At 40.2% G+C, this 13,971-nt stretch overlaps 1 protein-coding gene across 3 annotated transcripts in view; it reads left to right on the forward strand.

Moving 5' to 3' along the window:
* dock10 (dedicator of cytokinesis 10) overlaps positions 1 to 12,885 on the forward strand; it is a 116,443-nt gene extending 103,558 nt beyond the window's left edge. For all 3 annotated transcript variants that reach the window (XM_053487128.1, XM_053487127.1, XM_053487129.1), the window contains exons 40-56: positions 283 to 392; positions 580 to 695; positions 1,760 to 1,897; positions 2,076 to 2,258; positions 4,351 to 4,461; positions 4,561 to 4,776; positions 4,867 to 4,924; positions 5,318 to 5,416; positions 6,983 to 7,089; positions 7,173 to 7,295; positions 7,392 to 7,505; positions 8,324 to 8,470; positions 8,570 to 8,780; positions 8,966 to 9,156; positions 11,497 to 11,597; positions 11,753 to 11,891; positions 12,035 to 12,885. In XM_053487128.1, the coding sequence (XP_053343103.1) occupies positions 283 to 392; positions 580 to 695; positions 1,760 to 1,897; positions 2,076 to 2,258; positions 4,351 to 4,461; positions 4,561 to 4,776; positions 4,867 to 4,924; positions 5,318 to 5,416; positions 6,983 to 7,089; positions 7,173 to 7,295; positions 7,392 to 7,505; positions 8,324 to 8,470; positions 8,570 to 8,780; positions 8,966 to 9,156; positions 11,497 to 11,597; positions 11,753 to 11,891; positions 12,035 to 12,082 (2,212 nt within the window). In that variant the 3' untranslated portion in view covers positions 12,083 to 12,885. The remainder of the gene's footprint in view (positions 1 to 282; positions 393 to 579; positions 696 to 1,759; positions 1,898 to 2,075; positions 2,259 to 4,350; positions 4,462 to 4,560; positions 4,777 to 4,866; positions 4,925 to 5,317; positions 5,417 to 6,982; positions 7,090 to 7,172; positions 7,296 to 7,391; positions 7,506 to 8,323; positions 8,471 to 8,569; positions 8,781 to 8,965; positions 9,157 to 11,496; positions 11,598 to 11,752; positions 11,892 to 12,034) is intronic.
* The last annotated feature ends 1,086 nt before the right edge of the window (positions 12,886 to 13,971 follow it).

Below are 13,971 nucleotides of genomic sequence, written 5' to 3' on the forward strand. Positions count from 1 at the left end.
ATGTAAAAATTGCCTTTCACATTTCTAGCGCTGAGGTAATTAGCAATCACATTCAAATTAGCAATAACATCATGGTTTATAAGAACAGAAAGTGATGAACATATATTACATCAGGATTGAACCAATAGTCAAATGAGATATGCTTTAACGCTGTCAGTGAAGGAAAGTGCATCCCGTTCAGCTGTATATGCTAGTCTTCTTAGCGTTCATGCTTTAAAGAGTGAATTGCGCTGGATGGTTAAAGTCATGACCCATGCTGTGTCCCTTATTCTCGACAATCAGGATGACGTCAGGTCAGGACGGGCACAGACACGCCCGTTCCCACACCATGCCCATTCTTCGGGGAAAGAATGCCCTTACCAACCCCAAACTGCTGCAAATGATGGAAACAGGTATCCACCTATTAAGCTCAACTTTAAATACCTTAAGGTTAATGGTTAAAAAATCCAAAATACTTTGATCTAAGGTCTGTTTCGTTGTTTAAAGTCTTAGAATGCACCATATCTACACCTTTAAACTATTAAAATTAATGTGCACCCTTATATAGTATGTTGATAATCTTGTTCATGTGTGTATTAGATGGAAATTCGTCTGAGAATGAGAACTTCAACCCGACAGACATCGAAGCCAATCTATCCACAGAAGTGTCCCTCACTGTGCTCGATGTCCTGGGACTGTTCGTGCAGCACCACAAGGTCGGTAGGCACTCATCCATTTTGTGGAGCTGTGCAAGTTTAATTAATGAGCTGGTAGCTGTGGATTTCTTTTTAAAGCCAAGATATTTTTCACACAGCAGTGCCATCTGGTGGATAAAATAAACAAGAGGGGTTCACATGTTTGGTAGGCAGAAAATGCAACCGTGCAGGCGTTACTCAGTTCAGATTTTGCTTGTTTTTTCCCCAAAACGACAATGATCACATGAGTGGCCTAATGGTATAAGCATTTGCCATTCTACTTAGATCCAGTGTGTTAGGCTTTTAATCACTTTTGTGTTGTAATCACACATAATAGCAACAGTTTACGTTTTATGTATTATCGAATGCCTACAGTTGCTTTTATTGCAAATTTAGGTCAGCTCCTCAGAATTACTCATGCCATATACAAGAATAACACCAATAGAGCGGGTTCTGAGTTTCACCACCTTTCTAACTTTTTGTCACGTTTGTACCGGCTTTATAAGTATTTTTAACAGCTTTTTAATTTTTAATATATAGTCCAGCCATCTGTCTCTTTTGTTTCGAAAGTTCTTTGTTCTTTTCCATGGTGATGGATGACAAAAGGACTTTACATATAATATTTATAACCCAGGACAAGACAACTTGGAAAAAAAGCAGCAGTAGAGTTCCTAGTAACTGAGAGTATTTATGTATCCCTTATGGGTTTTTAATAGGCTTGGCACATATACAGTACATTTTATACAGTAAAGAGTACAAAATACCATTTTTACAAAATTAGTTCTAATCAGAATGATTTTCTTAAAACACAGACAGATCATTTCCCCTAAAGTGTCATCTTTATATTATACCAAAAAAGCTTTTGCTCATTTTTAAGAAGGTGATCGTTATATACAGTATGAAAGGCACTATACTTTTTACCCTGGAATCTTGTTCAGTAGTGCTGCATTGCATCAACAACACCTTGTTCTTGTTACCAACGTAACAAAATTTATATATAAGTAATATGTATTCATATATTTTTTTATTAAATAACTGCAAATGTTTATTGTGTCCAACATCTTCTCTCCTCTCGCCCTGTACAGAAACAGCTGCTGCAGGATGATGGTCAGAACTCTCTGATGAAGAAAGTGTTTGACACCTATCTGCTCTTCTTCCAAATAAACCAGTCTACAACCACTCTTAGACACGTCTTTGCTGCATTGCGCCTCTTTATACAGAAGGTACACACACACACAAACATGCATGTCCTACAAAGCTCACTTGTTAAATTAAAAAGCTTATTATATTACCATCTCAGTTATCTTCATTAGAGTGGTCTGGGTTTCAAAATAAAATAGCACATTGATTATTTGTTTGTAATTTTAAAACATCTCTCACTCTCTTCCTCTCTCTCTGTAGTTCCCTTGCGTGTTTTTCCAGGGGAAGGCCGACTTATGTGGCTGTCTGTGCTACGAGATCCTGAAATGCTGTAACCATCGCTCCAGTAGCACACAGACCGAAGCCGCTGCTCTTCTCTATTTCCTCATGAGGAAGAATTTTGAGTTCACCAAGGGCAAGTGTATCGTCCGTTCTCACCTCCAGGTCAGTCCCTGTTTGTGCACCGCAATCATTTTTTTTTTCAGAATGTCATCTTCCTCTTTAACAGGAGTGTCCTAAGTAAGGCTCATGTTCTTTCTAGTGCATTCCAAATCACATCTGGCTGACCGACATGAATAACTGCAGTGTCACTTACAGAATAATTGTTTACCAATTTAGTCCAGCGTCACTACCTCATCACTCATCTGTTTTGCTTCGCTTCACCGGATTATCTCACGCGCACATGCTGAATTTAGCGCGTGCTGAATGGTTAATTGAGGAGGTTGGACTCCTGCAGATGTTAGTTAGGCGCTGTGGCAAAAATATGTTGAGCTTTACTGCTGCAGTTCATCACTTCTTTATCAAGCCAGTGTCACGTGTGTTGTGTGTGGGCTGTAGGCGAGGCATAATCTCAGAGGTGAAAAGGATCTCAAGCGTGAGCACAGAGGAGGCCAATGTAGTTAACTGTTTCCCTTTACTAACCCCCCAAGAAGGAGAAAGTGAGTGTTCCTAAACTTACCATGTCTTCAAATCTTTCCAGTCTAGTAGGTGTTTAATGTGTTGTACGTCCTGGACTAAGATCTAACACAGTGGTCTCCAACCTGCTCCGTAATTTACTTTTTACTGCTGTCACTAAAGACAACCACGCTTGACATACTGTAGATACGGTGTTGGCAATGGAAGCAGGATTTTTGGCAATCTCAGGAAATTCCTAAAAATTTATTTTAGTCCAGAACGTTGGGGGAATTGAAGTTGCCTCAATTATTATTTTATATCCACATCATTGTGTATTTTTCCTTTTTCAAGGAATTGAAGCAGTGAAGCAGTTGAAACACTTTAATAATGAAAATAGAACATAAACAAACAAACTCAAACAGTGGAACTATGGAAGCATAAACTAAGAAACGATGAAAAACCCAAATACAGCAGTAGACATGGGTCAAACACAACATCTTAACAAAACAGAACAGATGCAAGACAAAGGCCGAAGCCGGGCGGCGGAGTGAGCACTGGGTCGTCGAAGCTGGGTGGCGGAGGCGAAAGCACTGGGTCGTCGAAGCCGGGCGGTGAAGCGAACACTGGGTCGTCGAAGCCGGGCGGTGGAGCGAACACTGGGTCGTCGAAGCCGGGCGGTGGAGCGAACACTGGGTTGTCGAAGCCGGGCGGCGGAGGTGGAAGCACGACTTCCTCGAAGCCGGGCGGAGGAGCGAGCAGTAGTGCAGCGCTTTCTGGGTTGACTGGGCCCTCAGCAGGGCTCCCTGGCTGGTCTGGGCCTCCACTGAGGCTAACTGGAGAGTCTGTTTCCATATGTGAGGTCAGACGCTGAGTTAGGGGAAGTGAGTTGTATTTAAGGTATGGTGCTAATGTGTATCAGGTGTGTGGTCAGAACTCGGGTGATTAGGAACGGAGGTTGAGGGTGGAGCCTGGTGTTTCCGTGACAGCCAGTGCATCCTGTGTATACTGGCCTTTCCAATGAGTTGTGAAAAACATTAGAAAACTGAAAATTTTTCAAGTAGGAAACAACTTCACAGTTAATTTGATGAATATTATAAATATTTTAGTGAAGTTTTCTACATTATACAAAAGTGTGTAGACTTAGGTACATGAGGAGTTGTTTTTTCATTAATCAAATTAAATGTGTTTATGCATAAAATAAATAAAATTAATAAAATTAAAGCTTATATTTGGTGCAACTACTTTTTGTATAAATTATTTTTGCTTGGTGTAATGGTTAAGCCCAGTGGTCTTACACCTCCATCATCAAGGGTTCTGCATTGGCTCTGTATGCGTGGAGTTTGCATGCTTGGTGGGTTTCCTCCTGGTACCCTGATCCCCTCCCACAGTCCTGAGACATGCAGATTAGGTGCAGGCATTCCCGAATTTCCCGGAGTGTGTGAGTGTGTGTGCATGTGCGCCCTGGATTGCCTTCACGCCCAAAGTCTTTCTTGGATAGGCTCCATGCTTTCTGCCACCCTGTACAGGATACACAGAATTAATAGTTGACACACAGCACTATACAGTATGTAGAGCATGAGAGAATATTTATTTTTAGGAAACATGGCTGGTTTTACAGAATACACTTTTTTTTATCATGCAGGTCATCAAGGCTGTAAGTCAGCTAATTGCAGATGCAGGTATAGGAGGCTCACGTTTTCAGCAGTCTCTGGCCATTATCAACAATTTTGCCAATGGTGATGCACCTCTAAAAGTAAGTGGCACACTTCCTTAGACTTTTGACATTTACAGACTTTGCTCTTGTATTACCCAAAATAAAAAAATAAAAACTTTTATTTTTGTTTCTTGTCAGAACACGACATTCCCGGCTGAGGTGAAGGACTTGACGAAGCGAATCCGTACCGTCCTGATGGCCACTTCGCAAATGAAGGAGCACGAGAAGGACCCGGAGATGCTGGTAGACTTGCAGTACAGCCTTGCCAACTCGTATGCCAGCACCCCTGAGCTCCGGCGAACCTGGTTAGAAAGCATGGCCAAGATCCACGTCCGTAATGGAGACCTGTCTGAGGTAAGAGACAGTGGGTTGTAAAGATGAGCACCTATAACCAAAATGTTAATAGATAAAGGAAAAAAAATAAACGAATGCTGTGTGTTTCAGGCTGCCATGTGCTACATCCATATCTCTGCCCTCATAGCAGAGTCACTGAAGAGGAGAGGTGAGTTCCCCCTGGTGGCCAGAAAATCTGCATGCGCTCACTGGCAGTTGCTTGGTTTTAACTGGAACATCTGTGGCATGCCTTTTTCTCAACACAGTAACAGTAACCGCTATCTTCTTTTAACCTCTGCTTCTCTTTTCGCGTAAAATACTGCAAGCTCTTATAGTGTCACATTTTCTTGCCTCACCCCCCACGCACGCCCTGTAGCTACAGTATAATGAGGCCTTGGTTTTTGTGTGTGTGCATGATTGAGAACGAGTGCCACAGCTTCCGTGCATGCTTCCGCTTTCTCTTCATTTTCGCCTGTTGAAGCATGAGCTAAAATGAAGTAGCTAAGAGACCAAACAACAGAAGTGAACCTGTGTTAAACCTCCTGCCCCTTTGCAATCACAGGTTACTGGAAGCCTGAAAAGGCACGGATCTCAAGCGTGAGCACAGAGGAGGCCAATGTAGTTAACTGTTGCCCTTTACTAACCCCCCAAGAAGGAGAAAGTGAGTGTTCCTAAACTTACCATGTCTTCAAATCTTTCCAGTCTAGTAGGTGTTGAATGTGTTGTACGTCCTGGACTAAGATCTAACACAGTGGTCTCCAACCTGCTCCGTAATTTAGTTTTTACTGCTGTCACTAAATACAACCACGCTTGACATACTGTAGATACGGTGTTGGCAATGGAAGCAGGATTCCTGTAAGGGCGGGTACCAAATCATACACCGTCCAGTACCGGTGGTTGGGGACCACTGCTATAACAGATATTCTCGAGTATGAACTTTTATATCTTATGGTGAGTGCTGAGGCTTAAAAGCTTAAGAAAGGTGATTTATGTTTAGCGTCATTTAACAGATTCCAGTTTTCCAGACAGATCGTTAGCACTGTTACCACTTAGTGCTTAATTATTAGTGATGCAGCAACGGTGATTTAGTTCACCACATTTGATTAGTGATTAAGATTCTGAAATAAAGGTTAAATTATAAAAAGTAACTTTTAAATTCCCAAATTCCCAAAATAATTATGATTATTATTAATATGTATAAACTGATGAAAAAATGTACTGTGCATGCTGGTGGTGTTTTATATATTATATTTAGTCGTTTCTCAAATGGAAGCAAATTTCATAGTTTAAACCACAGTGTAAAGAGGCTCCCAGTACACTTACATGACTTTTTTTTTCCTGAGGCTTTATATCTGACGGCCTATATGAAAGGGTCTCATATTTTACAATTTCTTTAGCAATTTACCATAGGCATTATTGTGTCTTTATAAATGAGCTACTGCTGGGCCACGCCACAACCGGGAACAGCAAAGCTGAGCAGCAAGGAAGAGTATCTTCTTATATGAGGTCACAAAAGGAGAGATTTCAATTACATGTTTATGCTCTAGCCAATCCAAAAAAAAGAAAAATCACCAAAAGCTGATCATTTGTTTCCTTACAGTACACACAGTAGTTTGTTTGTGGAGACCCATTTAATGACTAAAAAGTAATTATTTTTAACCTTAAATAAAAAAAAAAACACCCACTTATGCACACCTCTATTGTCTATCTGTCTATTTTGAGCTTCAAGCAGCAAGAATAAACACATACTTCTCTTTCCATTCATTTGATGATGTCACTGATCAGACCAGAAAACCTAAATAAAATTATAGACTGACTCTGACTCTTTAAACAGCTTCTGATCCAAGTCTTTCTAGTTCCTGCGTTCCACCAGTTGATGCGCCTGTAGATGATGTAGATGAGACGGTATAGACTCTTTTATTTGCACAGTGTTTGATCTAAACTTGTGCTGTTGGTGAAAAAGAAAGGACTTTTTGTTAAGTAGCGAATGAAACAGTGTTGGCTGACATTCACCTTGCTGTCCACCCAGTGTGTCAACCGTGACTGCATGCTAGTCACAGATCACATGTGCACTGAATATTATAAAACTGTGCAAATTATACATAGTTCTTGGAATAAAAACATGAAAATGTGAGTGGATGAATGGTTGCTAAGATATAAAGTTGTGCTTGAGTGAGTTTATACTGGGATAATCATTCGCTCTTACTTTCTTTCTTGGGACCTGCAGCCTCATTTAGTATGGGCTGGCCTGCATTTATGAACATCTCACCCAACGTGCAGGAGGAAGGAGCCATGAAAGAGGACACTGGCACCCAGGATACGCCGTACACCGAGGTACTGAACGAACTGTCTTACAGTAGCTGTGGTATTTTGCTATTTATTATGACTAAAGGTATTCTGGGGTGTCTGTTTTATAGGACACACTGGTGGAGCAGCTCGAGCTGTGTGTGGATTATCTGTGGAAATCTGAACGGCACGAACTGATAGCGGATATAAATAAGCCCATCATCGCCGTTTTTGAGAAGAGACGAGATTTCAAGGTGAGTCCCAGACCTGCGAGCGAGTTCCCTGCTGAGAACATTTTCCTTTGCAAACTGAACCATTTTAATTCTGTGTGTGTGTATGCATTTTTACAGAGGCTGTCCGAACTGTACTACGACATTCATCGCTCATATCTGAAGGTGAACGAGGTCGTGAACTCAGAGAAGCGTCTTTTTGGGCGATACTACCGCGTGGCTTTTTACGGACAGGTAAGGCCATGTATAAGAAGGATGAGCGTACGCAGATTTTGGATTTCCCAATAAAAAAAATATATATATACTCCTGTTGGAGTAACGTGGCAGGATTTTACTGTACAGAAAAAAAACAAGCATTAATGGTACTTTAGTTGTGGCAATAATGATGCAGTTACAGAAAATGTATGCTCTTCATTGTCGGTTTTGAGGATGATCTCACGTGATCATCTCTCACATTGATTTCTTTAAATCCTCCGTCTGTTCTCTTCTTCCTTTCGGTTTTCTGTGTCAGGCAGTGGTAAGTTTGGTACGTTCCGTTCACTTTATGACATTTTCTTCCCCGTTTCCTGCTCTAAACAACTTAACCATACGTCTTCCTCCTACACAGCTAATTTTTAAATTAGTTTTTTTTTTACATACATATTTGCATACATATGTATGTAACGCTGTATTTCTCCCATAAGTCACCCTTATGTCTATGCCTAACTGTGTGTATGTGGAATATGGAGATATACTGTAACTACAGTATACTTTTATAGATACTAAGGCTCTCAGGTCAGACAGAGGTATCTAAGTGTGGTTTAATCCATGCTGTTTCAGTCATTACAGCCCACAACTAATAGCGATGTCTTTGCAAAAGTTGTATTAACTGCTTTAACATTTGGACCATGTGAAAGATGTTTGTGCTTGCATTTAAATAATCACAGGTTACAGCCATGACAAAGAAGCATAATGCAAGACAGACAGTTATTAACGTCGCTGCCACATGAGGACACTGTACACCAAGAATTCAAGCAACCTGATATCAATACTAACAGTGGTCTGTCTGATAGGGATTCTTTGAAGAGGAGGAGAGTAAGGAGTTTATCTACAAAGAGCCGAAGCTCACAGGCCTTTCGGAGATTTCTCAAAGGCTCCTCAAACTCTATTCTGACAAGTTTGGAGCAGACAATGTCAAAATGATTCAGGACTCCAACAAGGTGCATGTTCTGATTATTCCTTCACTAAAATGTAATTTCAAACTATTATGAAAAGTATTGGTCGTTCCATCTTTTAATGCGACGTTTGTCTTGGTTCAGGTGAACCCCAAAGATCTGGATCCGAGATTTGCCTACATTCAGGTCACGTACGTGGTGCCGTACTTTGATGAGAAGGAGCAACAAGAAAAGAAGACTGATTTTGAAAGGAATCACAACATCAATCGCTTCGTCTTCGAGACACCCTTTACTCTGTCTGGCAAAAAGCATGGCGACGTGGAGGAACAGTGCAAGAGGCGCACCATCCTGACCAGTAAGTCCAACTAAATTTCTTGGAAAAATAGGTGCTATTTATATAAACGCTTGGTTTTCTTTTTCTTTTTTTTTTTACTAGAAGACACAAATAAATAATGGAGCTGTTTGTAAGATTTAGAGCCTTGTGCCAGTTTTCCCACTTCCTCCACACTGATCCCTCTATTCTGTTGAAACAATAAATAGCAAGCTCCATGTTCCCGTACCTGAAGAAGCGGATCCAGGTGGTGAAGCAGCAGAGCACGGAGATGAACCCCATCGAGGTGGCGATCGATGAGATGAGCCGCAAAGTGTCTGAACTTAACCAGCTCTGCAAGATGGACGAGGTGGACATGATCCGGCTACAGCTCAAGCTTCAGGGCAGTGTCAGTGTAAAGGTACGCATCCACAAACACACACACACACATACTGGATGATTTATCTTGAACATATCAGTGCAACTTATTTCCACTTGATTAGTTTTCTCTTCTCTGAATAAGTTTTTTTTTCTTGCACATTTGCCTTATGTGGGGGTAATATTGGGTGACATGACGAGCTTCCATTCCTGATCAGTAAACTCCATGAGAGCACACTAGTCTTTTTTTGTGGACAGTTCCTTGCCTTACAATGGCAGGCACTGTTGGTTAGGGTTTCAACGTCAATACATGAGAGAGGTCTCATCCTTGTTTGCACATCTTGTTTGAAATGAGTCTTTCTGGCCAGCTGTGTCCTGTGATGGTCCTCAGGTGTTTCTGATGACATGCATCTAGTCTGTTGAATCTTGTCTTCAGTGCTATCTTGTATCTCAGGCTGGTCGTCAATCAATGGACTTGATCTTATGCTGTTCCTCATTTTCTTAGCCAACATGACCATCTGCACCTGTTTTGACTTCCTGGCAAGATATATGTGTGAGTGAATATGGTCTTTGTTTCATTCATGAAGACTTTGAGGTGGTCCGTGTCTTTGGGATGTAGCTCTCTATGATGTGAGTTTTCCTCAGCCAAGAAATCCCCATCAGTTACCTACTAAGGTTCTAATTGCATTCAAATTTCAGAAACAGAGACATTGGGTCTGGTGGAATGCCAGTGTAGAGTCTGGCAGCAGGAGGATACCAGGTGAGGTGAACGGGAGAAAGGCTGTCTTTTAGAGGAGTCTTAACGGATGTCCCAAATTCTGCAGGCATTTCAGAATTTATATGTCTTGTACCTGCTAGAAGGGAATGTACTGTATTGTTTGCGGTTTCTCTTAATCACACACAGCTCGGAAGAGGACATCTGGGATCTTTTTGCACTTGATGGTGATTGCTAATCCAGCAAGCCTGCGGCCCCACACACTTCCTACCTCTTTCGGATCCTCTTTAATATGGTGGCGATGGACAGGATTTCTCTTAATGATGGGTCTAAGATTTGCTGGCGGACTATAGTGCTTCTTTGATTCTGGCAATGTGATCATAGTGCAGTGTTTCCTTGGGCTTCTGTAGTTCAAAGGACATATTGATTATGCATGTGATGGGGCCTCCCACAATGTCTTTTGCATGTTTAAAGAGTTACTTGTTGATGTTATCAAGGATGGCTGCATGACTATTTCACAGTGCCAAGATGGCAGTAATGACCTGAGTGGCAGACCATGATGATCTGTGAACTGCTTCTGGAACCAGTGTTTTGTTATCTCTGCTTTATCCTTGTCTGTGATTACCAAATTTCCCCTTTGTATTATAAACTTTACTTGGGGGATAGTGGCGTTATTAATTACAGGTATCTGGCTGTGCTTAACATCATCCCGCAGTCATCAGTAAATGTGATTTCCCTCTGCCAAAGTGTCTGCTTTTTCTGTAGCAAGGCCTAGTTGATATGAAGCACAGGATACGGTAGGTCTGAACGAGCTTGGCTTTCAGGTTGATGATAGATATGCAGTCTGAGGTCTTTATGCTTCTTGGATAGCTGAAGCACCAGTGGGTGATTTGTATGATGAAAGAGTTTTCCTTTCTTTTTTATTATTTTAAAGGTTGCTGTCCAACAGGCTCATCAGTTCTCCATCTGGATCATCTGCAATGATTCTTTGGCATTGTGGCCTGCTGTATTTCGCTCAATACTTGTTGGGTGGTATAATCCACACCTAACTTTTCAACTTTTTGATGTTGATTTGGACAAGAGTTCTTAACTCTTGACTTATGTTACACATGTTGTTCAAGTGGAGCATAGTGACCAAGCTTGTGAACTTTTTGTTGGGCACTGCCTGACCAACAAAAGGTCACCATTTCAGAGGGGTCAAATTATTGTTGTGCATCAAGCAAAGAAAACATTTAAGGATATTTTAAACTACTAGAATTGGGTTAATGACACTTTAACATATTATTAAAACCTGTAAGAATAGTGTTGAACCAACTTTATGGAGGAAAACAATTCACAATTGGAGATCACTTAAACACCTGGTGAAGTTGGCTAGGCGGCATACTGAGTTCAAAGTGCTCATCTTAATCCAAATTGCCAATGATGTAATTATTTTATTTAAGTATGACATGTATTTTTTGTTTGCTCAGATGTTAAAATGCTAAATACAGTAGATGTATTAAAAAGTCTCGTCAATTAATTGTAATATACAGTACTTAGTATAGAAACAATAAGCTATTAAAACAAGCTCCATTAATACAAACCCATATCATAGCACCTTAAACACTTTCTGACCTGTCAGCAGTGAGAACAATGTTGATCTATAGGTATTTTGAACATTCTCTGCAGGTAAACGCCGGACCAATGGCTTACGCTCGAGCGTTTTTGGAGGAGAAAAATGCAAAGAAATACCCAGACAACCAGGTCAAACTGCTCAAAGAGATCTTCAGGTAACCTTTCACGGCTCTCTACGCTTTCGATGTTTGGTATTAGAACTTAAATAGGTGTGAAATGCTTTCATATGTATTATTATTTATTATGTCTATGTTTAATAATAGTATTTAATGAATTGCATTATAATCCCAGTCTTTGCGTCCTCTTGCAGGCAGTTTGCAGATGCATGCGGTCAAGCCCTGGATGTGAACGAGCGTCTGATAAAGGAGGACCAGCTAGAGTACCAGGAGGAAATGAGAGCTCACTACAAAGACATGCTGAACGAGCTCTCGGCCATTATGAACGAACAGGTCCGTAATCTTGCTCACTAGCTCAGGAGTTTACTTAAGTTATTACTCCAATACTGTCTGTTTACCTCAGTAAGACGAAAAGTACACAAAACACATTTTTGTGTCTGGTTATTTATATGTTTTGTCTCTTTTGCCATGTTAAGATCTCACATGGAAGACAGTCAGTCATAGAACGACCCAACGCCTTCTGAGCTGCCACTCGCCATCCAGGAAGATGATTTTTTTTTTACTTCAAGAATCTTGTCAGTGTTACACCCAGTTTAAACCTTGAGGACATTGTAAGGTAAATGAACAAACTGGAAAGGAGTCTCAGTAAGAGTAAGTCTCAGTAAGAGTGATATGTGTTTAAAAGGTTACAGTCCTGTGGATGACGCAGACCAGGCAGCTGTGGACACAGTATGATTATTTTTTTTCTTTTTCTTTCCCGTACTTCTTGTACTACCACTCGTACATGCACACACAGACACACTCCTCTTATATACACTCAAATTCACATATGCCTTCTCTCCTAGACCCTGTTCCTCTAGAAAACAGTGACCTTAATTAGCTTGAGGTGTGTTCAACTACGCAAGACTTTCTTACAATCTCATTAGAGGGCTTTTACATTCCTGAATCCCATTGTGATTTACATTCACTCGATAGATCATCGGCTGTTTTAGGAATTTAAAAGGTGTCATTAATGTCAGGTTTCATTTTTTTCTAGTGTATCCCAGATTGTCTTGATAAACACACCTCTAGTTTGTGTATGAATGTAGACATGCTTCAAATAACAACATTGTATCCTAACATTCACAAATCTCTCGACTCACACATTTTGGAAACAGAAATTTACCGCTTTGTAAGCTTTTTATGACTGAAAATGTGTTATTATGTCATGTATTGTTTAAAATTTGTATATAAGAATTAATAATATTTAAAATGTTTTGTTTTATATAAATATATAAACAATATATGACATTTTGTTGTTTTGATAAATTAAAGAAAAATGAAAGAATTTGGCTTTTATGTTTGTTTGAATAAATGAATGTATTATTGTATTTACTGAAAAACTCTAAAACAACAACAACAACAAAAAAAATATATATATATCCATCTATCCATCTATCCATCCATCCATCTACACTGCTGGCCCAAAATGTCACTATTTCAGAAGGTATTGGGCTGCGTCAAGCAAAAAAGACATCTATGGGAACTTCAAATTACTGGAATTGGGAACTAGGGGAATTAAGAACTCTTCAGTACTTTATCAGAACCTGAAAGGATAGTGTTGAAACATTAACTTCGTGGAAATCAAGAAAAAAAATAGACAGAAAAAAAATCAGAGGTGGGATTTAAGCCCTTACACTTAAACCAGTACCAGTACCAGTGCTAAAAATGAGCCCTAACCCCCCCCCCCTTTTTTTTTTCCCCTTGCACTTATATATTGAGGTCAAGACTTGTTCTTCAGGGTGGCACAGTGGCGGAATGTTTAACAGTCAAAAGACATACAGATTAGACTAATTGCCGTTCCCAAATTGCCTGTAGTTTGTGTTTGTGTGTGCCCTGTAATGGAAAAATCTCCTAGTATAGGCTCCAGGCCCCTGCGACCCTCTATAGGATAAGTGGTATAGAAGATGAATGAATGAATTAATTTTTCTAGCGGTCTTAAGATAATTAAAGTAGCATGTAGGTAATGTGGTAGTAGAATATTAGCATTGCGTCCTGGTGGCCGTATCGGTGTTACAGAGATTCTGACAATTTACGTCCAGGTCCCTCAAGTTGTCTGGCAATGCTAAGGCAACCTAATCAGGATGACTTTAATGTCCACATTGTTATACAGTAATAAAATGCAGATTCCTGTGTCGCCTTCTCAAGTGACTGATGCTACAGTATTTTTTAAAGTGTCTAACACTCACAAGCGTAGAGGTATTTTCTCTTGAGCTAGTCCCTGCTAAGTAAATTTTGATTTGCTTATCCATCTTGATGTACAGTATGCCATATCACACTTTTCTATCACTAATTATTCTTCTTTAACAGCGCACCATGCCTTCTTCCTGGCTTCATCTGGAAATTTAACAAAAGCTTAACTATTTTTATCCGC

Source organism: Clarias gariepinus, chromosome 25 (assembly GCF_024256425.1).
Source record: "Clarias gariepinus isolate MV-2021 ecotype Netherlands chromosome 25, CGAR_prim_01v2, whole genome shotgun sequence".
Taxonomy (NCBI): Eukaryota; Metazoa; Chordata; class Actinopteri; order Siluriformes; family Clariidae; genus Clarias; species Clarias gariepinus.